This window comes from Palaemon carinicauda, chromosome 44 (assembly GCF_036898095.1).
Source record: "Palaemon carinicauda isolate YSFRI2023 chromosome 44, ASM3689809v2, whole genome shotgun sequence".
Lineage (NCBI taxonomy): Eukaryota > Metazoa > Arthropoda > Malacostraca > Decapoda > Palaemonidae > Palaemon > Palaemon carinicauda.
The window spans coordinates 18,209,414-18,233,867 of record NC_090768.1 but is presented as its reverse complement, the minus strand read 5'-3'; the positions used below and the strand labels follow the sequence as shown (position 1 = coordinate 18,233,867).

At 46.3% G+C, this 24,454-nt stretch overlaps 1 protein-coding gene across 2 annotated transcripts in view; it reads left to right on the top strand.

The window, feature by feature from the left end:
* LOC137634264 (actin-binding protein IPP) overlaps nt 1-24,454 on the top strand; it is a 107,794-nt gene that overhangs the window by 24,379 nt on the left and 58,961 nt on the right. For both annotated transcript variants that reach the window (XM_068366548.1, XM_068366549.1), the window contains exons 2-5: nt 7,638-7,837; nt 8,010-8,154; nt 8,334-8,472; nt 8,735-8,900. In XM_068366548.1, the coding sequence (XP_068222649.1) occupies nt 7,652-7,837; nt 8,010-8,154; nt 8,334-8,472; nt 8,735-8,900 (636 nt within the window). In that variant the 5' untranslated portion in view covers nt 7,638-7,651. The remainder of the gene's footprint in view (nt 1-7,637; nt 7,838-8,009; nt 8,155-8,333; nt 8,473-8,734; nt 8,901-24,454) is intronic.

The window sequence follows — 24,454 nt, the reverse complement described above, 5'->3', positions numbered from 1 at the left end:
TCAGTCTACCAGGCAAAGTGGTCAGTTTCCTGTGGTTGGTGTCATGGAATGGGTATCTCTCCCCTCAATGTCTTTGTTCCAACTATAGTGAAGTTCCTTGTACTGTACACCTTCGGGAAGAAATGCTTCTCTCGGATTTGTCAGTCAAAGGCTACCACTCAGCCTTGAGTCTCGCCTTTTAACTGAAAGGAGTAGATATTTCCTCCTCGTTGGAACTTTCTTTACTCATACATAGTTACGAGTTTACTTGTCCCCCAGTCAGAACTTAGACCACCTCCTTGGAATGTGGTTCAGGTCCTTCAATCTCTGAAGGGCCCCATTATGAACCATTACGCCAGGCTTCAGACCACCACCTCACGTGGAAGACGGTGTTCCTACTTGCTTTGGCCTCAGTCAGGAGTCTGCGAACTGCATGGTCTATCTTCTGACGTCTCCCACTCCAGGAGATGGGGAGAAGTAATCCTCAGCTACATTATTATTATTATTATTACTAGCCAAGCTACAACCCTAGTTGGAAAATCAAGATTCTATAAGCCCAAGGGCTCCAATAGGGAAAAATAGCCCAGTGAGGAAAGGAAATAAGGAAATAAATAAATGATGAGAACAAGTTAACAATAAATCATTCTAAAAACAGTAACAACGTCAAAACAGATATGTCCTATATAAATTAACAACATCAAAAACAGATATGTCATATATAAACTAAAGACTCATGTCAGCCTGGTCAACAAAAAGATTTGCTGCAACTTTGAACTTTTAAATTTCTACTGATTCAACTACCCAATTAGGAAGATCATTCCACAATTTGGTAACAGCTGGAATAAAATTTCTAGAATACTGTGTAGTATTGAGCCTCATGATGGAGAAGGCCTGGCTATTGGAATTAACTGCCTGCCTACTATTTCGAGCCGGATATAATTGTTAGGATTCAACTTCATACCCCATAATTTGCACCATGCATTAATTTTAGCTAAACCTCTATTAAGGGATTCACCAATCCCAGGTGTACATTCAGGGGTTGGAATTGATGCAAAGAGACTAGCATCATCTGCATATGCAACAAGCTTGTTTTCTAGGCCAAACCACATGTCATGTGTATATAGTATGAAAAGTAATGGGCCAAGAACACTACCCTGTGGAACACTGAATATCACATTCCTATACTCACTATGGTGCCCATCAACAACAACTCTTTGAGATCTATTACTTAAAAAATCAATAATAATGCTAAGGAACAACCCACCCACTCCCAACTGTTTAAGTTTGAAAACAAGGGCCTCATGATTAACACGGTCAAAGGCAGCACTAAAATCAAGGCCAATCATACAAACTTCCTGACCACAATCAAGGGATTTCTATACAGCATTGGAGATTGTAAGAAGGGCATCACATGCTCCAAGGCCTTTATGAAAACCAAATTGCAAGTTAGGGAATAGATGATTACCTTCAGCAAACCTATTAAGACGTTTTGCCGGAAGACGCTCAAAAACTTTAGATAATATGGGAGTTATGGAAATTGAGCGGTAATCAGTGGGACTCGAGCTACCACAAACACATTTACATAGAGGAGTAACATTACCAATTCTCCAACAAGTGCTAAAAGCTCATCTTCTTGCCAACTTCCGCAAAATAACAGATAACTTTGGAGCTAAGAAATCTGCTGTCTTTATAAAAAACAAAGGAAAAATACCATTAGGGTCTACACCTCCATAAGCATCAAGGTCCATCAACAGAGCTTTAATTTCACGAGATCGAAAAGCTAAACTAGTTATTTTAGCCTCAGGAAAACATGAATGAGGAAGTTCAAGTTTTTCATTACTCTGTTTACTGTCAAAAACATCAGCCAAAAGGGTTGCCTTTTCCTTTGGACAGTGAGTGACTGAGCCATCTGGTTTAAGTAAAGGAGGAACTGTTGCATCCACACCAAAGAGTGCAGATTTAAAGGTAGAGCACCATTTATGTTCCTGAGTTGTACCAGGAAGGGTTTCTTTTATGGTTAAATTGTACTCTTTTTCAGTTGAGGCATAAACTCTCCGAGCAAAAGCTCGAAGCTGAGTATAGTTATTCCAGGTTAAATCTAATCTGTTACCCTTCCAAAGATGATAGGCCTCCTGCTTCTCCAAATAAGCATGTCTACAATCATCATTGAACCACGGTTTGTCCTTCACTCGGTACCTCAGCACACGAGAAGGGATACGCCTATCAATTATGTTGACTATATTCTCATTCAAAGGGACAACAGGATCTACACTACTATATAATTGTGACCAATTCCAGCACAAAAGATCATGCAAAATCCCATTCCAGTCTGCTTGGGATTTTATATAAAATTTACAAGAGTATGATATATCAGGGACAGGCTGCTCAGTCTTCACTACCAATGAAATCAAGGCATGATCAGATGTCCCGACTGGAAAACCAACCTTACTAGTTATAACGCCAGGGGAGTCGGTGTATACGAAGTGCAAGCAATTACCAGACCTGTGGGTAGCTTCATTTATGATTTACTCACAGCCTGATTCTGAGGCAAAGTCTAAAGCTCTTAAGCCATGACAATCGTTAGGAGAGACAGAACTCAACCACTCCCTATGGTGAGCATTAAATTCACCAACTAAAACAAACATCATCTTGTATCTTAGCCATAATGGTAAGAAGACAATTGAAGCATAGTCTTAGGCAAGTCTCTCCTGCGAAGTGATCACCTCTCTCATTCACAAGAGGGGCCACTCATAGAGACTCCTCTTCGGAGGAGCGCTACTGCTGAAGGTCAGCTTGCTGCTCCACCGGCCCTCATGGGCATCATCAGTTCCTGATTGTCCTACCAGCTGACCTACCAGCGCAACCTTGCGCTACAGCTAGCCATTGGACTTCGGTCCTGGACTCTTCTGTGGATTGTTCATGATCACCATCGGTGGATGTTCGCCCTTCCAAAGGGCACATCCCAGTTCCTTCCTCATCCTGCCAGCTGACCTGCTGAATCGGTGCAGCCTTGCGCTGCTGTTTAGTACCTGGACTTCGGTCCTGGACTCTTCTGTGGACCTTTCTCGGTTGTCATCTATGGATGTTCGCCCTTCCAAAGGGCACAATCCAGTTCCTGGTCGTCCTGCCAGCTGACCTGCAAACTTACGCTGCAGTTAGTCCTTGGACTTTGGTCCTGGACTCTAATGTGTATCGTTCTTGCTCACTAACGATCTTCTGCACCTGCGCGTCAGCGCTCCTGCACCTGCGCGCCAGTGCTTTCCTACGCGCCCGCGCTCTCATGCGCGCCCGCAGTCTTCCGAGTGTGCCAGCACCAGCATTCTTCCACGCGCGCGCCAGCACCAGCAGTCTTACGCATGCGTGCCAGCACCATCAGTTTTACGCGCGCAAGCTCCACCCCTCTCACGCGCACACGCGCCAACAGACTTCCGCGCGCCAGTAGTCTTACGCATGCCAGCAGTCTTACGCGCGCAAGCGCCAGCCCCCCTCTAACGCAATCACGTGCCCATGCGCAACCAGTCGCGCGCTTCTGCGCATTCTAGGGAGACTGCACAAAACCCTACAGAGTACCTTACTGCTCGCCAGCGTTTACCTGCGCTCTCAGATCCAGCAACCTCCTGCTCACTTGCGCTTTCAGATCCAGCGCTCACCAATGCGCCAACTCTTCACAAAGAGCCAGCTCTTGCCTTTTTGTGACTCGGACTTACTGTTTAACCTCTGCCCGTGGTTCCCTAGATCAGAAGGTATACAACACACTTCTCGCTACTGGCCGTTTGCCATCACACCAATCCACCAAAGTGATCGGCAAACAATCAACAACCCTCATCAGCGGCTTGTCGACAGGGGACTACTTGCGAGCACTCTCCAACTGCACGGTAACCACGATACCCAACCGTTAACCATTGATTAACATTCGCCAGACTGATTCTACTCTAAGGAATAGCATCAATCCCATCAGGGCGCATGGTAGGGTTAAGCGTTGCCTTCCTTCTGTCAGTTAAAGGAATTCTATCTCGGGGAAGAATCCTTACACAGGGTATTGTGTCCAATCTTTTACACCACGAGTCAAGACCCCAGCGTCAACAATCTCCCATGCGAAAGGATCCGCAAGGAGCTGTCCCTTTGGGTTGATGTCTACACCATGTTGGAGTTTGGACAAGGGCTAAGACGTCAGGTCTTCATTTGCTCAATGGACCTAAAGGACACATACTTCCAGGCCCAAACCATCCATCTAGGAGGGTTGGAAGATTCAGTCTAGACAAACAAAAAACAGCAGTTCAGGTCACTGTGCTTCAGTCTTTCCACTACACTCATCCTGGTGACCAGGATCGGCTTCTGTCTCCTCCGTTTCGGAACGACTGAACGACTGACTAACCTTAGCAGACTCGGTGGCAACCTTGCAGTAGCACTGGAACGTCTGAAGTCTTTTTTACCAAGATCCAGTGATCAAGGTAAACCTTTGGAAGTCTTCCCTACTTCCCTCTCAGAAGACTGGTGTATCTGGGAATGATTCTAGACACCAATCTCCACAAAACTTTCTCAAAACGAGAAGAACTCCCAGCCCAGAGTGACTTGAGTTCGATTGGAATCAGGCCCTAGATCCCCCAGACATACCGACCTCCATGGGACGAGAAGTTTGGACGAACCTCAAGGGATGAGTGTCAGTCGAGAATATACGGAGTGGTATAACCTTCTCATCCTTCCCCACCCCTCGGACTTGATGCTGTGCTTAGAACACATCAAAAGAAGAGAGGAGGGACCATAGTGCTTGCACCACACGACCTCAGCCCTCTAGACAGAGTCCAAAAGTACCTTTACTTAAAGCTCTTAAGAGATGAAAGCCAACTTTCCGGTCCTTCAGCAGCCTCATCTGTTCCTAACGGACCACTCAGTGATGTGATGGGCGACAACACCACACACCACATAGAGGCTCACATCGACAAGCAAGAAGGAACTTGCTCGCAGTCTCTTCCCATCTAGCAGTATAAACACTAAGATGGGCCAAAGTCTGTTCGGTGCCACTATCAGCCCGCTTCATTCCAGACTAGAGGAATGTGCTTGCCGACAATCTGTGCATAGCATCTCAGATAAGTTATACCGATTGGTCTTTGGATCACCTTGTAGCCGACAGTCCCGACTTTACGGGGTCCTCCAACTAGGGATCTGTTCGCAACGCCCCTGAACCTCAGGCTGCCGTTGCTCCCCAGCCCTAGACCCCAAGGCTCTCTGGCAAGAAACAGGCCAACAACGGTGGGTACAACAATGACGTTTAGATCTCGTCCCTGTTTTGTCTGGAGAAGGGCACTCAAGAAGGCTAGAACATCGGTCAGCCTGTCAAGGACTTATAGCTCTGCTATGGCATTATGCAGAATGATTTCCAAACCTTCTGCAGCTCCTGGTAGAGTCTCCAAGAGAACCCACTCCACATCACAGACAACCACACTTCGACACCTACCACAAGCTTTAGCTTTGCTATGATTATACGCCTGGAGACTACCCAGTACCTCCTCTCTCACAGAGGCTTTTCGCATCAAGTTGCAAAATGGTTGTCTAAATATCTGAGGAATTCCTCAACATCAGTCTACCAGGCAGTATAACATCTTCTGTGGTTGGTTTCATGGGAAAGTGTGTCTCTCCACTCGGTACCTCTTCCAGTAGTAGCGGAATCCTCAAGTATATGCAAGAGGAAAAGACCCCTTTTCAGTTTCAACAGGTAAAGACGATCACTCAACCTTGAGCCATTGCATTCGCCTTCAAACTGAAAGGAAGGGACATCCTCTCATCGCTAGACCTTTCCTAACTCATACGGACTTACAACTTGCCTTTCCCCAGTCGGAATTGAGGCCTTCCTCTCAGAACATGGTTCAAATTCAACGGTCTCTAAAGAGACCTCCTTATGTTCCACTTCACCAGGCAACAAATTTTCACCTGGTTTAAGAAGACAATGTTCCTACAGACTCTGACAGCAGCCATTATAGTCAAGGAACTTCATGGTCTCTCTTTTGACATTGCCCATTAATGAGAAGGGCGAAAGGCAACGTTCAGTTTCGTCTCCAAGTAGGCCTATGTCGCCAGACACAGTCTCCAGAGGTGACGGATCTTACACGTCTCCACTCGGTAACGGACGATCCAGATCATCCGTTACTGTACCCAGGGTAAGGTATGATACCCTACCTTAAGAGAAAGGCAACAGCCCACCTGGGTCCCTTCTCTTGTCATCAGCACTGGGAGAGACTAAAGGAGGATCACCAAAACATCATCCCTGCTGGATTCACAGTCACCAATTATGCCCTGAATCCAGAGCCTCACCCAACATGACGACTCACGATGTGAGGTTCATAGCTATGCCCCTGGCCCTTCTAAGCAGATTACTCTGTGACGCAGGTTTTTACAAGAAAGGATGTAAATGCTCCAGGTGACTTTCACAACCTTTCTCCCGTAAGACATGACCTACAGGAACTCGTTACGATCTCTATCGATCTTGTGGTGGCTGCACAACAGCTGGTCATATACCTCAAGCTCCTTATTACACAAGTAGCAGAAGGTTGAGGGGACTGTTACCCAGTTTTAGTCTGCGTGAATGAGAGGATATGACTGGCTCTTATTCTTTTCTTCATCCTCCCCTCTCTTGGGGAAAGCAGCATCCTGGGCTCTCTGTATAAGCTGACCTCAAACCACTGCAGGTAAACCATGCTCCCTTGTGCACCTAGTATTAAGCTAATACTGTTGCGTCCTCATACCCTGGCGAGGTGGTATTGGGAAAGTCTTGGTTACAACAGTTTTTCCTACAAGAGAGACTGAATAACTTTACGGAGACAGTCACACTTCTGCGTATCTCAGCATACAGCTTGCGTAGGCCGCGGACCTTGCATAGCAAGGTTTTAGTGAGGTGCAGAGACGCCTTATTTTTGAGTACTAACATACTCACATAAGGAGCCCCCGGGTAAAGCCAAAAGCCAGATTGGCAGGAACGTCCATCCTTCCTAATGGGTGAGTCACCCCTAATAAAAAGCGTGGTTTGTATTCTATTTACGGAACAAATGACAAATTCGGAGATAATTTGTAATTTTCCTAACTATACAAACCTTAGCTATTTATACAAACTTGCCCGCCAGCCCTATCCCCCTTGAAGTCTTACCTCTAAGCAAAGTGAGTTAAATCACAGGTGTGTGAGGGGGAGTGGTAGCAAGCTACCCTCCCCCATTCCCCCGCTAACTAACGGTGTGGGTAGTTAACTCTCGCTAAACTTCCTTGGCTCGTCATTTCAGCTACGCCGAAAGTAATACCCCTAATAAATAGCTAAGGTTTGTATAGTTAGGAAAAATACAAATTATCTACGAATTTGTCATGTTCCCATCCCCCTTGGGAGTGGGAGGTGGGCAGTGTCTAGGTTCAAGTTTGAAGATGTGTTTTGTGTTTTATTCTTACCAGGTCAAGTAACATTGCTTAGTTACCATTCACTCACCATGATTGCTCAGATCTTCAACTCTCCTGCTTAATTGGGAGTTCATGAGGTGTCGGGATACTTTACTTACACTCTAACGAGCTCAGGTTTGTATAGTTAGGAAAAATACAAATTCTTTCCATGTTTGTGATTTTTCTATTTTCATGAAATGCCAGTTATCCATTTGAAATTTTTTAACTCAATATTTTTCCAGGATTAAAAGGGTGCATGAGGATGGCGGCGTGTGTGGGGCTTTTACCCCCCACCCAGGGTGCCCCGTCCTCTTTGGGCAGTGATGCACATAGATATGCATGTAAGTCGTATGCAAATAAATTGCTACAGAACTTGTGCTCTCTATGGCATTCACAACACTTTTGTGATGTGGAGATATCAGCTGGAGAATTTGTTGTGAAGGTATGTGTAAAAATTGTTTAAATTATCAACTAGACAAGAAATCTGTTAATGCTTTAGACTGTATTTTAATAATTGTGTATGTATGTTGGTTGGCTTACTCCTAATAAATATAATGCATTGTTTGTGAGAATGAATTTTAGTGATACTCAATAAGCCTTTCTCTCAATTTCAGGCTCATCGGGCAGTGCTATCAGCAGGAAGTGCATATTTTCAGGCTATGTTTACTGGTGGATTAGCAGAAGAAACACAGGCTTCCATAGAAATCAAGTCAATAACTCCTAATGTTCTCGCACAGTTAATTAACTTCATATACACAGGTAATGTTTTGTTGAAGTGTATAGCAGGAGTCATTTCTGATTTATAATTCCAAGTTGGTTGGTTCCCTGAAAAATAACTGTGGACATATCACTTGATAAATATTACTTAGAAAAATTTAAATGAGATTTATAATCGAATATTTAAGTACAGTTAATTCATTCTTATTTAATACTCACAGGAGATATTGAAGTAACTGTGGAAAATGTTCAGGAGTTAATGGTAGCAGCAGATATGATGGAAATTCATCATGTTGTTCATGTTGGCACAAACTTCCTGAAGAAAGAACTCAGTCCTGCCAATGCAATAGGAATTTATAGGTTTGTTAAAAAACATTATAAGAAATGTTTGGTTTATTTGACATGGATCATTGATATAGAGACTAAGTTTGATTGATATTCAAGTACAGTACAGTTTAAAGAAGGGACAAAAGAAAAGAAAAAGACTAATGGTTAAGAGACAGTATGTAAATTTGAGGAAACTGACCTTATTAAAATCTCCTTTTAACGATTAAGCCCTTCTTACAATGTTTAAATCTTTAGGGAGCTATTGCACCATATATTCTCTTCCTACATTCCCTAGGTTTGCTGAAGCCCATCATCTAGTTGAAATGCAAGAAGCTTCAAGGGATTTTATATTTGCCAGCTTTTCAGAAGTAGTTATGGAAGAAGAATTTTTAGAAACTCCCCGTGAGGTATTGATTGATCTTCTTCAGTCAGAGTATTTACGTATTGACTCTGAATTTCAGGTGAGTGTTATTTAAAGATTTTTTGTTGCACAGGTAAATAAAAGTAGCTAGTTTTACCATGAAAGACATCAGCAGTTAGTTGTGTTTCATAAACAATTACTTTGTTCCGACACTTAAATACACACCCTTTCGCTGTTTATAGGGATTATACTTTTGGTAAAGCTGGAAGACTAGCCATAAGTCTTTAAAGCGAGGTATATAACATCCTGCCCGCTAACTAGCGGCTGGTCGTTACCGCTCTTCGCCTCTCCAATTATCTGTGACTTACCATTTTGACATTCTTTTTTTTCTTTTTCTTTACGGGTGGGCTTGTTGCTTCTTGCCGTCCATCATGCAGACCTGTCCGGGGCTTGAAGGACACACCTGCGGGATCTTCATGTCCTCCACTAAAACCGACCCCCATTCATTGTGTCTAGCCTGCCGAGGATGTTTTTTGTGACCAGGATAACACCTGTGATGAATGCCAGGAGTGGTCTTCCTCCCAGTGGAAGAGATTTGGATGCCCAGGATGGGTATTGTCAGCTCGGGCCTCGTCAGACACCTCTTCAGCAGAGGGAACCGATAGGAGAGCAGCTACAGAAGACACCTGGCCTCTAGCAGATGTAATTGTCTCCAGAAGCTTCTCTCCTGACGGCACGAAGACCGCAACGTAGAAAGATCTAAATTCTTGTCATGTTTTCAACAGTATTTACAGCAGGGGAAGATGGTTGAGAGTGGGAGGGGTGCATTGCCTCCAAAAGGAGATGACCATACAACCGCCTTCTTGGAACCACTCTCGGAGGGTAGAGGGCAGTCTCCCTTCCCGACGGGTTTCCCAAGGGGATGGAGCCTCGGGTAAAATCGCAGGGGAAACTGCCGGCTTGATTCCTGAAGAAGGGAAAAAGGAGCTAAATAGCTTCTTCAGCATCAGCTTGGGCATGCCTTCTTGATACCATTGAATCCCTTTTTGACTACTTCCTCATCTTCACAAATTCCATCCACTGCACAGGAGTCCACTCTCTACACTCCTCACAAGGGTATGACTGGAAACAGGCCTGCCCTCAAAGTACATGTGGGTCCCCCTCTGGCTTGCCCATATAGCGACAACAATTGCTACAGTCTTTGCCGGGGCAAAGCCGCATGTCTGGTTTAGGGGCAGACATCACAAATAACCACAATCACGCTGAAAAGAGAAAAAGGAAAGCAATTAGTAATTCTAACAACCAAGTCAGTAAGCACAGTAGTGTACGTCTTTAATTAGCTGTGGCTGAAGTCAATAAAAGGGTTGCTTTGCCTGTCAAGTGGGGAGATCTTACCAACCACCCGCTAATCAACGATGCTTACCTTGTTAAAAGTATAAGGACCATTTCAGCTTCAACGATGTTAAACTCCAGTTAAAGGTCGAGGGTTTGTTTTGCATGTAGGAATATAATTATTAGTTGTTCCAGCACAAATACAAACCCTTCGCTATTTATAGGGGTTATTACTTTTGGTGAAGCTGAAAGACTAGCCAAGACAATTTTAGTGAGGGATAACTACCTCCATCTGCTAGTTAGCGGGTGGGGGATTGGGTAGACCAGCTACCCTGCTCACTCGCACCAATCGGTTGAATAACCACTTTTGGCGTCTCTCTCCCGTAACTTGACTTGCCTTGACTATTAATTCGCTTTTTCTTTTTCTTTTGTTACAGGTGTGTGTGTGTTTGCAGCCCCGGTATGCGGACATGTCCTGGTTCCAAGGTCCAGACCTGCGGTACCTTCATGTTGTCCATTGAGGCGTACCCTCACCTCCAGTGTCTCGATCTTGCCTGCTAGAAAGCCTCCTATTGGCAAGAGGGCTAAGAAACCTTCCGAGGTTCTTAAGCCCAATGATCTGTGTATTCCTAAGGACCTCCCCCTCAGTTCTTCGGGAGCCCCTGACCCACCATGGCTTCGAGCATTATTCAGTGTAATGCATCAAGCTGTGAATAGGGTCACTCCCCTCTCCCAGTCCTTAGGAGGCACTCCGAGGATTCCTTTGTTGCCGCCTCTCGTTCCTGGGCTTCCCCTCCTGCCTACCCTAGGAGTTCGTAGGATTCCGTTCCTACGGTTCCCCCTGGTAGGGAGAAACCCTTCTCCTCTCGCAAGAGACCTTGGGAAAATAGTGTGCAAGAACTCCAAGGTAGCCCCTAGCAGTTCAAGTTCCTGCAGGCCTGACCTAAGGGGAAGAGGAAAAGGATCCGTCCTCCTCCTCCCAAGGAAGACAGGGTAACCTACTACAGGGACTTCTTTCATCGCTCTCCAGTCGAGATAGTGCTTAAGGAGGTACGACCTGTGACTGGGCATGACATGCTCCCTCCGAAGGTGGATTACCATCCCTCCCAAGGCGGATTACCATCCCTCTCGTAGACCAGTAGGGCAGGGCAGGGAGCCTAAGAATTTATTTACCATCCCTAAATCCTCGGCTAGTCTTCCCCCTTCGCTGCCTCCTAGGCAGCCGGAAGCAAGCACGTCCACAGCAGTTTTCCTGTCTCCAGTCTATCCCGATGATGACTTCGACCCACTCTGGGCTTCTATGGGTGAGAGTTCGGATGTGGAAGGGCAAAGCGATCCCGTGGACGACGATGGGAGGTAGGAATCACAGCATGCCTTCTGGCAGGTCTTAGCCTGCATTCGATCCATCAGTGGGCTGCCAGATCCATTGGTAGTCTCCTCTGGATCGAAAGGAAACTGTTCTTGAGCAGTTTTACAGTACTCGGAAACCCCTGAGTGCTAGTGCAGCTCTACCCTGGTCAAAGGGGTTGAAGAGTACCAAACAGAAGGCAATGTTCCAGGCAACTGGGGCCACCACCACCTCTCCACTCCAACTCATCCTCCAAGCTTCTTCCTCCTGCGTATTTGTTTCAGAGGAGGTACTATGAAATCCTCGGGGAGTCTCCGTACCTTGCCTCTTCATCATTCCAAAGAGACACTTTCGAGGGCCACGCCCTTCGAGAAGATTACGGAACTTCCAATCTCATTCTCGCCCTCTGAGATCCTCAGCCAGGTGGTGGTGAAATACGCCATGCAGGCGATTTCGTGGCTCGACATCTGGTTGGGGTCTTTAGGACAACTGATTTGATCTAAAGATATGTCTCGGGAGTCCTCTAGGAAGTCTATGGAGACTCCTACAGTCTGGTACTCTGGCCATCGAGTTACTCTCCCATCAGGTGGTGAACCTTTGGGCCGAAGCCAACCTGAAGAAGAGGGATGCCATCTTAGGAAGATTCCATAGGCAACTCCCTCAGGCCGAGGTGGCGAGACTCAGGAATGCACATTTCAAAGGTAATTCCCTGTTCAACCCCGAGAATGTTGAGCGGGTGGCAGAGAGGTGGAGGAAGTGCAGCCAGGACTCCCTCATCCAAAGGGTCTTAACAGCCAGGCATTACAATTCTCAGCCACAACGTAAACCACCTCTGAAACTGCAGACAAAGAGGGCTAAAGACCCAAAACAAGAGGGTCAGAGGAGGTCTAAGCAAACCCTTCGTGATAAAAAGTTATTTCGTGGAGGAAAAGGAAAGAGGGTATTCGTCCGAGGCCGATCCCGTTAGAACAAGCAGTCCTCCCATTTGTCCACCTGTGGGGGGATGCCTGCAAAGCCGCTGGCAGAGGTGGCTTCACCCTGGGGCCGAGCCCTGGACTGTCGAGGTGATTCGTTCAGGGTATAGTGTCCTGTTCACATTCTCGCCCTCTACTGACTCAAGTGTCGCTTCCATCAAACTCCTCCTATGTGAAGGGATTTGCACAGGAGTGTGCCCTCAGGGCAGAAGTCCAGACCATGTTGGAAAAGGTCGCTCTCCAAAAGGTCCTTGATGGGTCCCCAGGCTTTTCCAGTCGACTCTTTTTTGTGAGAAAGGCGTCTGAAGGCTGGAGACTAGTCATCGACCTCTCGGCTCTGAACAGGTTTGTCGAATAGATCCCGTTGAGAATGGAGATGGCCGACATTGTCAGAAAAGCGATAAGACCGCAGGACTTCATGTGCACTCTAGATCTGAAAGACACATACTTCCAGATCCCAATCCATCCATCTTCCAGGAAGTATCTTAAGATTCATGCTGAACCAAAAGCATTACCAGTTCCAGGTGCTTTGTTTCAGTCTTTCCACAGCACCCTAGGTCTTCACGAGAGTGTTCGCCTTAGTGTCATCTTGGGTTCACAGAGTCTGCATCCGTCTCTTAAGATATTTGAACGACTGGCTGATTCTGGCAAACTCGGAGGTGGTCCTTCTCCACCACCGAGACAAGCTTCAAAGGTTTTGCCAGAATGTGGGGATAGTGGTAAACCTCGAGAAGTCTCATCTGATTCCCTCTTTAGAACTGGTATACCTACTGTAGGCATGCACATACACTCTTAAGGCACAAAGCTTTCCCATCCGACGGAAGAATGCAGAGGCTGAGGTAGATAGCACAGATCTTCCTCAGGCAGGAAGAGTCCCCAGCGCAGAGTTGGCTTCGCCTTCTCGGTCACCTCTCTTCTCTGACCCGACTGGTTCCCAACAGTCACCTCAGGATGAGATCTCTCCAGGGGCATCTGAAATCCCAGTGGAATCAGTCCAGCAATTACAGGTATCATGTAGTCTGCATAGGTCTAGAGGAACGATCGGATCTCAGATGGTGGCTGGCGAATCCAAACTTTTGCAAAGGGGTCGATCTTCTTGTCTCTCCCCCAGAGTTGATGCTCTTTTCGGCAGCATCAAAAGAAGGGTGGGGGACCCACGTGCTGCACCATTACATCTCCAGCCAATGGTCTGAATCAGAAAGGTACCAGCACATAAATCTTTTAAAGATGAGGACAGCCTTCCTGGCCCTCAAACAGTTTCACCAGGTCCTTGTGGGGCACTCTGTGGTGTTGATGAGCGACACTACGGTAGTAGCTTATCTGAACAAGCAGGGCCATACCTTTTTGCAACAGCTGTGCTATCTAGCAGTAGAGATACTCAGATGGGCAGAAGACAACTCGGTGACCCTATCGGCTTGCTTCATTCTTGGCAAGCGGAATGTGCTAGCAGACAAGCTGAGCAGAGCGACTCAGATAGTTGGCACAGTGGTCTTTGAATCCTCTGATAGACAATAAATTCCTGACTTTGTGGGGTTTCCCTGACTGTGGATCTGTTTGCAACGGCCCTGAGTTTCAGGCTCCCGTTATACTGCTCACCAGTCCTGGATCCCTGAGCTTTTTGGCAAGATGCTTTTTAACAACATTGGATAAACCTGGACGCTTACGTGTCTCCCCGTTCTGTCTGATGAGAAAAGTCCTCAACCCAGTACGAGCAAGCAATAACTTGTAAGTTACTCTTATAGTTACTATGGCATGATGCAGAATGGGTTCTGGACCTTCTGGAACTCCTCAGAGATTCCAAGGGAACTCCCTCCACGGCATGATATACTCACACAACCTTGTGCCAACATCTTCCGCAGAACCGTAGCTTCGCTTTGGCTTCACGCCTGGAGACTGTCCAGCACCTCCTCACACAGAGAGGCTTTTTGCAACCAGTTGTGAAAAGAATGGTTGGACCCCTCAAGATCCACAGAGGCAGTCTACCAGGCAAAGTGGTCAGTTTTCTGTGGTTGGTTTCGTGGGGGGGGGGGGGTATCTCTACCCTCAATGCCACTTCCAATCTCTCCCCTCGATGCCACTGTTCCAATCTCTCCCCTCGATACCACTGTTCCAACAATAGCGGAGTTCCTTGTACACCTACGGGAAGAAATGCTTCTCTCGGTCTCAGCTGTCAAAGGCCACCGCTCAGCCTCGAGTCTCGCCTTTAGACTGAAAGGAGTTGATATTTCCTCTTCGTTGGAACTTTCTTTGCTCATACGTAGTTACGAGCTTACTTGTCCCCAGTCAGAGCTTAGACTTCTTCCTTGGAACGTGGTTTGGGTTCTTCGGTCTCTGAAGGGCCCCCATTACGAACCATTACGCCAGGCTTTCGATGGCCAGCTCACGTGGAAGATGGTGTTCCTGCTCGTGTTGCTTTCGGTCAAGAGAGTCGGTGAACTACATGGTCTAGCTGCTGACGCCTCCCACTCCAGGAGATGGGGAGAAGTAATCCTCAGCTACGTCCCTGAATTTATTGCCAAGACTCAAAATCTGGGTGTGCTGGACTCCAGGTTCGGTCCATTCCTGATAGTCTTCGGTCTGTAACTAAACATGCAGACCAACTGTTATGTCCAGTAAGGAGTCTGAGGTGTTACTAAATAGGAAAAGCAGCAGCACACCCCCCATGTGTAAGCGCTTTTCGTTAGCACGGGGAAGGTCAAGAGGAGGGTCACGAGAAATACGATTTTCTCTTAGATCAGGAAAGTGATTGAGAATGCTCTCAATCCAGACCCTCCTCCGTCCAATTGACCAAAAGCTCATGACGTTAGGGGCATTACAACATTCCTGGTGTTCAAGAAAACTTATCTGTGGCGCAGGTACTGCAAACGGGCGTGTGGAAGTGTAAGACAACCTTCGTCCCCATTACCTGCAAGACATAACCCTCAGGAACATGGAAACCTTTTCCATTGGTCCTGTGAAGGCCGAACAAGTGGTCTGAATGCCTCAAGCTCCTTGATGGACAAGTAGCAGAGGGATGAGGGCTGAGGTTACCCGGGTTAGTCTGGGGTGAATGCGAAAGAATGTCAGGCTCCTTTCTTCCTTTCACCTTCTCCCCCATTGGGGAAAACAGCACAGCAAGACCACAGCATAGCTAACCTCACCTCTCTGCAGGTAAGACTCATTTCCCTTGTGCATCCTGAGTATTTTACATAATACTTTATGTCCCCAATACCTCTTGAGGCATTGGCCACTAGTCTCTCTCACACAAATTTCTGCAGGCGGCTATCAGTGCGTTATCTTGTAGTGACATTTTATTTTAGCGAGGATAGGGTAGGGTTCCTACTAATTCGATCATAAATCGAAATAGAGAACCCCGGGTCATAGCCAAGGCCAGTTAGTAGGACTTCCTCCCTCCTAAGAGCAAGTTACCCCTATAAATAGCGAAGGGTTTGTATTTGAGCCGAACAAATATCAAATTTGGAGATAATTTGTATTTTTCCTAGCATACAAACCTGGAGCTATTTATATAAATTAGCCTGCCACCCTGTCCCCCAAGAAGTCCTGCCAAAAAGCATAAGTGGATATTCAGCCGACTGGTGTGAGTGAGTGGGGTAGCCGGTCTACCCCATCCCCCCCACCCGTGAGTGGGGTAGCCGGTCTACCCCATCCCCCCCACCCGCTCGCTAACTTGTGGAATGGGGTATTTATCCCTCACTAAAATTATCTTAGCTAGTCTTTCGGCTTCACCGAAAGTAATAACCCCTATAAATAGCTCCAGGTTTGTATGCTAGGAAAAGTACAAATTATCTCCAAATTTGTTATTTTTCAGTTTTTAACTTTTATTTAACAGATACAGTGAGAGATTATCTAAATTTTCTCATTTCACAGATCACATATCAAAATATTTTTTATCATCAAAATGCTACACAAACATAGGACTAGGTTCTCCTCCTGAGAGAGTTTTTGTTGCTCTTTGATGGGAAGCAAAGAGCGCTGCCCGGAGGTCCGCCTCCAGGTGTTGGATTACTTTCCCTTCCGAGGGAGAGTTATCCTCCCCATGTGTTGGGTTGTCCACCCTTCCGAGGGAAAACTTGCCTTCATCATCTTCATCTTTTCACATCAACGCCAATTGCTGTTGCTGTTTCTTCGCCTTAGACTACGCTCCCCCTCTTGCCGAGTCAACTCTTCTGTTGGAGGCAGAGCAAAGTCCGAGGCAAGTCTCTCCTGCGAGTGATCACCTCTCTCATTCGCGAGAGAGGCCACTCATAGGGATTCTTCTTTGGAGGCCTGCTACTGCTGATCAGCATGCTGATCATCCTACTCCTTCGGGGGTTTGTCACTGTGGTCTTTGACCCCTCCGTTCCTGACCTTCGCCTGGTTCTGCGGACTCGCTCGCTTGTCAACAAACCCCGGTTAATGATGCACGGTTGTGGTCTCGCTTGCCCTTCCAAAGGGCACATTTGTCTAAAGATCACTGTCCAGCTGTTTGCTGACCAGCTGTTCCGACCTATTGCAGCTCGTCTTTCTCCATTTTCGCCGATCGCTGATCACCAGCGCGCTAATTGTCAAGTTGCTGATCGTTAGTTCGCCGACTGCCAGCGAGCTGGTTGCCAGCATGCCGACCACAGAACGCCGATTACTAGCTCGTCTTTCTCTGATTGTTGACCTCCAGTCTTGCTGATCACTGATCCCTGATCCCCAGCTCGCCGATAGCCAATCGTCAGCCTGCTGATCGCTAGCTCGCCGATCCCTGATTGCTAGTTCGTCTTTCTGTGATCGTTGACCTCCAGTCTCGCTGATCGCTGGTCTCCAGCTCGCCGATAGTCAATTGTCAGCTTGCTGGTCGCTAGCTCACCAATCGCCAATCCCCGATAGTTTGCTATTGCTATCTCACCAATCGCTAGCTCGCCAATCGCTAACGCTCCGACCGCCAGCTTACCAATCTCCATTCACCGATCGTAAGCTCAACACTCCTATCGTAGAACCTTACTCTAACCATCTGTTTATCGATTGCCAGCATTCCGAGCATCCTCTCAGAGCTCCGAGCACTGATTGCCAATCTGGCTTGCTGATCACCAACTACTCGATCATTGAACCATATTGCTGTTCCTCAGCTTATCCGATCATCCGCCAGCTTGCCTATTTTGTGTGGCGCTCCAATCGTCAGCACGCCAATCGCGAGCTCATTGATCACCAGCCTACCTTGCCAGCTCAACGGTTGCCAGGTTACCTTGACAGCTCAATGGTTGCAAGCTCAACGATTGCCAATTGCTGATCACCCTGTCGATCGGCAATTGTCTGCTTGTGCTTTCACCAATCGTCAATCTCCAGCTATTCGATCTCCGATCACCAATAGGGATCTAGTTGATCACCTTTCGCTTGTGACCTCAGACTCTCCTCGGTCTTGTCGTTTTCCAGCCTTACGGCCTTCGTCAGACCAATTCTCCTCATCACCTGCGCATCAACGAACTCCGGTTTGGGACTCTCCAGCTAGTTGCAACCACCTGGTCGCTCATCCTTTAATGACCCGTCGGCACATGACCTTTCGTCATTCAACAATGCTTACTTGCTCGCACACTTATCTAGCGGTTTGCCATTCACCTTTGGCTCTTCGATCGCCAATTTGCTGATAGTTGAGTTAACCCACCGATCAACGGTAGATCACTGCTTGCCGACTGAGCAGACAGCCTCCGTATCACAGTTTGCCAATTCGCTGATCACTGATAGCTCGCAGTTCACTGGCAGTTGGCTGCTCACACTCCCTAGTCACCCTCTGCCCGTCATTCCCCAGTAGATGGGAAGGTAAACGCCACTTCTCCTCGCTGCTCACGGTTCGCTATGACGCCGATCCACTAAAACGATTGGCAATCGCCATCAGCAGCTTTATGACAGGTGACTACTCCCGAGCACTCTCCAACTGCACAGTGGCCACGATAACCAGCCCTTGACAATTGTCAACGTTCTCCAGAACGAGTTCTCTCCCAGGGAAGAGTCCTTATGCAGGGTATCGCGTCCCATTCACTCGTCTCTCCTTCCATGGGTCAAGACCCCAGCGTCATCGAGCTCCTATGCAAAGGGATCTGCAAAGGCGCTGTCTCTTTAGGCCAATGTCCACACCATGTTGGAGAAGGTTGGACAAGCAATAAGACCACAGGTCTTTATGTGCACGCTGGACCTAAAGGACGCATATTTCCAGATCCTAAATCATCCGTCTTCAAGGAAGTATCGGAGGTTCAGTCTAGACAACAGGAAATACCAGTTCGGGGCACTGTCCTTCGGTCTTTCCACAGCACCCCAAGTCTTCACCAGAGTATTCACCCTAGTATCATCCTGGGCTCACAGGATCGGCATCTGTCTCCTCCGTTATCAGGACGAACTGGCTGATCCTAGCAGACTAGGTGGCAACCCCTCTTCAGCACCGATACAAACTTCTGAGGTTTTCCCAAGATCTGGTGAGCATGGTAAATCTCAAGGAGTCTTCCCTGCTTCCCATTCAGAAGACTGGTATACCTAGGAATGATTTGAGACACCAATCTCCATAAAACCTTCCCATCAAAAGACAGGATAACGAGGCTGAAAAAGGTCGCAAGACTTTTTCTCAAGACGAGAACTCCCAGCTCAGAAGTGGCTATGTCTCCTCGGACATCTATCATCCATGGCCCGCCTAGTTTACAACGGCCGCCTCAAGATTCAATCTCTCCAGTGGTGGCTTGAGTCCGATTGCAATCAGGCCGTCGATTCCCCGGACATTTGATCCTCATGGGACCAGAGGAATGGACGGACCTCAAGTGGTGGGTGGCAGACCAACGTGCTGCACCACACGACCTCAGGCCTCTAGCCAGAGTCCGAAAAGTATCTTCATATAAATCTCATGGAGATGGAGGCTGTCGATCAGGTCCTTCAGCAGTCCCATCAGTTCCTGGCGGGCCACTCAGTGGTGGTGATGAGCAACACCACCACAGTAGTGGTTCGCATCAACAAGCAAAGAGGAACTTGTTCGCAGCCTCTATCCGATCTAGCAGTGGAAAGACAGATGGGCTGAAGTCTGTTCGGTACTGCTTCATTTCAGGCTAGAGGAATGTGCTCGCCGATAATCTGAGCATAGCATCTCAGATAATGTGTACCGAATGGTCTTTGGATCATCTAGTTGCCTACATAGTCCTGACTTTGTGGGGTTTTTTAACACCCCTGAACTTAAGGCTTCCACTGCTCCCCAGTCCAAGACCCCAAGGCTCTCTGGCAAGATGCATTCCAACAACGGTGTGGACAATAACGATCTTTATGCCTTCCCCCATTCCGTTTGATGAGAAGGGTACTCAACAAGGCCAGAACATCTGTGTCAACCTCTCAAGGACTCTCGTAGCTCTGCTATGGCATCGTGCAGAATGGTTTCCAGACCTTCTGCTGCTCTTGACGAGCCTCCCAGAGAACTCCCTCCACGACACGATCTACTCAGACAACTGCACATTGACATCTACCACAAAGCTGTAGCTTCGCTACGACTGCACGCCTAGAGACTACCCAGCACCACCTAACTCAAAGAGGATTAGACTACCCAGCACCTCACTCAGAGAGGATTTTTGCAACAAGTAGAGAAGAGGATGTCTGGATATCTGCGGAAATCCTCAGCAGCAGTCTACCAGGCAAAGTAGAATGTCTTCTGTGGTTGTTGTCATGGAAAGGGTATCTCTCCACTTGATGCCACTATTCCACTAATAGCAGAATTCCTCGGGTTATGCTGGAGGAAAGACTCCTTTCAGTTTAGGCAGTGAAAGGTCATCACTCAGCCTTGAGCCTTGCCTTCAAACTGAAAGGAGGGGACATCTCATTGCTAGATCTTTCCTTACTCATGCAGACTTACAAACTTACCTGTCCTCAGTCAGAAGTGAGACCTCCCCTTCGGAACATGATTTGAGTTCTCCGGTATCTAAAGAGGCCTTCCTACGAACCACTACACCAGGCGCAACAGATCTCCACCTGTCTTGAAAGACAGTGTTCCTACTCGCTTTGACCACGACCAAACGGGTTGGTGAACTTCATGGTCTCTCATACAACATCGTACATTCAAGGGGATGGGGAGAGGTAACGTTCAGCTTCGTCTCTAAGTTTGTTGCCAAGACTCAGAATCCAGGGGTGACAGATCCTAGATTTGACTCCTGGATAACTAGTCATCGCACTGTAACTGATAATCTAGATCATCTGTTACTGTGCCCAGGAAGGAGTTTGAGGCTCTACCTCAAGAGAACAGCAGCAGCCCACCTCCGGGTGCCTTCGCTTATCGTCGGCACCGGGAGAGACAAGAGGAGGATCACCAAAAATGCCATCTATGCATGGATTCAGTCTTCAATTACGCTCTGAATCCAGATTTTCCAACATATCGACCCTGGCCTTCAAAAGAGATTACTCTTTGATGCAAGTTCTACAAGCAAGGGTGTGAAAGTGCCAGATAACTTTCACAGCCCATTACCTGCAAGACATGTCTTGCAGGTAATGGGAGCTGGATACGATCTCTATCGGTCCTGTGGTGGCTGCACAACAGCTGGTTGAATACCTCAAGCTTTTATTGGATAAGTAGCAGAAGGTTGAGGTCACTGTTTCCCGGTTTTAGCTTGCGTGAAAGAAAAGGAATGACTGGCTCTTTTTCTTTACTTCATCCTCCCCTCTCATGGGAAAAGCAGTAGCCTGGGTTCTCTGCACAAGATGACATCAACCACTGCAGGTAAACCATGCTCCCTTGTATACCCAGTCTTGTGTCAATACTGTTGCATCCCCATACCCTGGCGAGGTGGTGTTGGGAAAATCTTGGTTACAAAAGTTTTTCTTACAAAGACTGTATGACTTTTACCTTGATAGTTGCACTGCTTATCTCAACACACAGCTTGCGTAGGTCGCAGACCTTGCGAAGCAAGGTTTAGCGAGGTGTTAGGGACTCCTTATTTTTGGTACTAACCTATTCAAGAAAAGAAGCCCTCAGGTAAAGCCAAAAGCCAGATTGGGAGGGACGTCCACCCTCCTAATGGGTGAGTCCCCCCTGATAAATAACGTAGGTTATGGAACAAATGACAAATATGTATTTTTCCTAACGATACAATCCTTTAGCTGTTTATACAAACTTACCTGCCGACACTGTTCCCCTTGATGTCTTACCTCCAAGCAAAGTGAGCTCAGTCACAGGTGTGTGAGCGGGAGGTGTAGCGAGCTAACCCCTACCCCCCCTCTCGCTAACTAGCGGGATGGGTAGGTAACCCTCACTAAGTTTTAATGGCTCGTCCTCTCAGCTTCACCTAAAGTAATACTCCTAATAAATAGCTAAAGGTTTGTATTGTTAGGAAAAATACAAATTACCTCCGAATCTGTCATATTTTTTCTAGAAGGAAGCACTTTGAATGTTTTATAAAGAGATAACATTGATACATTTTTTTTATTTAAATAAGAAATCTATGATGATTTTCCTTGCCTTTGAAACCAAATGTCTCATGAGAGGGGGAGGAAACTTTCCTTTGGTTTGGGAGTGTAGTTACAAATCCTTGTCTCCAGAAGTTATTTTTTTTAACATATTTTTTTTAATTTTTATACCAACTTTTTTTTTTTTTTTTTTTTTTAAATTTTTGAGGTTAGGATGCTGTACCTTATGATTTTCCTGTATAAGGTTAGCACGGGGAATCCTATACAACATAAAATACCAAAGAAAGGTCTTCCCTAATCCAGGGCCTTTGTATCAACTTGTAAAGCATAACTTGAATATTATAAGGGAGTCTCATGGGTTCATCCTCTATTAAACCCTTCAAAGCACCTCCAATGAGGAAGAAATAGTCTGCCAAGAAGTGACATTATCACTGAGAACTAATATTAATACTGGAGACAATGCATCATAGACATATGGTTGCCACCTAGCCACAATCTTGTATGTTTGTTGTCCTGCAATGTACTTCCTTTTCTGAGTGCTCTTATTTTGAAAGCCTCGACATCAAGTTTTAAGTAAAGTAATTCATTTCTGATTTTGTTATCCACTACATGTACTATTAGTATTTTGTAACATCTGAAATTTTCACTTTTTTATGCAATGATTCATATGACTAAGAACAAGGACCCATTTGCAGTAGGCTTAAGAGTATGCATAACTCTCTCCTTTTCATGTGGGTGAAAGAATTTGCAAATATTTTGGGTTCTTCAGAATATTTGCCAAATAAGTCACTCTGAGACCACCTCTGACCAACAGCAATAGATTATGCAGTGAAGGTATTTGGTAATTAGGTCATGGTGGACACAGCCTCCAAACAAGTCAAAGTTTTCAGGTTGAAAGATGATCCACACCCTAAAGAGGAGGTGGCTTTGCCTCAGGGTGTCTCAGAGGAGACTTTTGTTTCCCCTGGGAGGCAAACTTTGTATATTTGCCCCGGGTTTGGCCAGCTTGCTAGTTCAGCTCCTATTCAGGCTTATGCTTGGCAGGTTACTACTACTTCTGGGTTTGGTCAGCTTTTGTGTCATGGGGCACCTCACTTATTGCTGAAATAGTTGAGGCTTCAATCTGCTCCCTCTATTGTGGTTCTATCCAAAGACCTACCATTTCAAGGAGTTCCCATTTTTCCTCCTGCTCCTTCTTCTTACCAGTCTGGGGGCCTTGCAGTATCTTGACCCTTGGATTTTAAGATTCAGGAGAAAACTCCAGTGGGAGTGGTATCTCCAGATATGTGTCCTCTAGTTTCGATGAACCTTATTATGTTGTATTGATTGTTTAGGCAAACCACCTCATTCCCGATTAGCAGGAAGGTGTTGCCCGATAGACGGTTTCTTCCCAGAACCACAAAATGCTTGCCATAAGTTTGATGTACCATTATTGAAGAAGGCAAAAGACACTTTGGAGCTTATTAATGAGCAGATCTTGGGCACAGAGAACTCCCTAAGATTTAGTTGGTTGGTGAAACTACCACCTCTGGCTTTGTCTAGACAGAGGAAGTTTTGTGTGTACACAGGCACATCCTAGTCTGCTTCCAATTGACCCGGACGTTGTGAACTTGAAACCAGGCACGCCCAGTGGGAACTTAATTCACCTGCCTGCCTCCCTTTCTGCTACAGGATTGCAGAGTTTGGAGGCAGCAGTTATGTTTTTCAGGCTAGACCATTGGTTAAAAGCAGTCTCATACTTTGTAGTATCAGAAAATCTCTAGGTTCCTGATACGAGAAAGCAGTATGAAAATCTTGTTAGATAGGGGAAGAAAGCATTAGAGTTTGTACTCCAGCAGACAGCCTTTATCTGAGGCAACTGTGTATTAAAGAGGAGAGACCCAGTAAGTACAAAGTTCTTGAGGCATATGACTCTGAGAGATTCCTTTAACTTAAGGAACTCTAATAACATAGATCACCCAACTTTTTTTCCCATCAGCAGTTAAGAAATCTGAGAGGACCTGCCAAACATCCTTCCGGAGAAGAGATGCAGCATCTTGATTCTCAGCTTCTTAACAAATGCCAAGGCCTGCCTCCCTCAAACAAGCTACTCCTCATAGTCTATTACCAGAATCAGACAGCAACTAGCAATATAAAAGACAGTCGGAACCCTTGTCTTCATATCGCCACAGGGGGCCTCCCTCTGGTCCGGTCACAGAAGTTAAGGACATTGAAGTACCCATTAGGGATGGTAGAATCCCCAACTTACCACCTGTAGGAGGAAGCCTGCTACATCACTGGACAAGGTGGCAGCTCTTCAGGGCAGATCCCTGGGCTGTAGAAGTTCTTTGCTCAGGGTATCATGTCCCATTCATGAACTTTCTCACTGCATTTCATTTTCAGAGAAAGAATTTGAGAGTTCAAGGAGAAATCTATTTTTTTCCTTTCGTGCCTGAATTTATGATTTGCTGACGATTTTTTGAAAAATAATTATTCGAAAGACAATTGTTCGAAATTTTTTTTTTTCGAAAACCAATTATTCGAAAACAATTGTTGGAATGTGTAATTGTTTGAATTTACAATTGATCGAATTACAAGATATTCTAATTAACAATTTTTCGAAATTAATATTGTTCG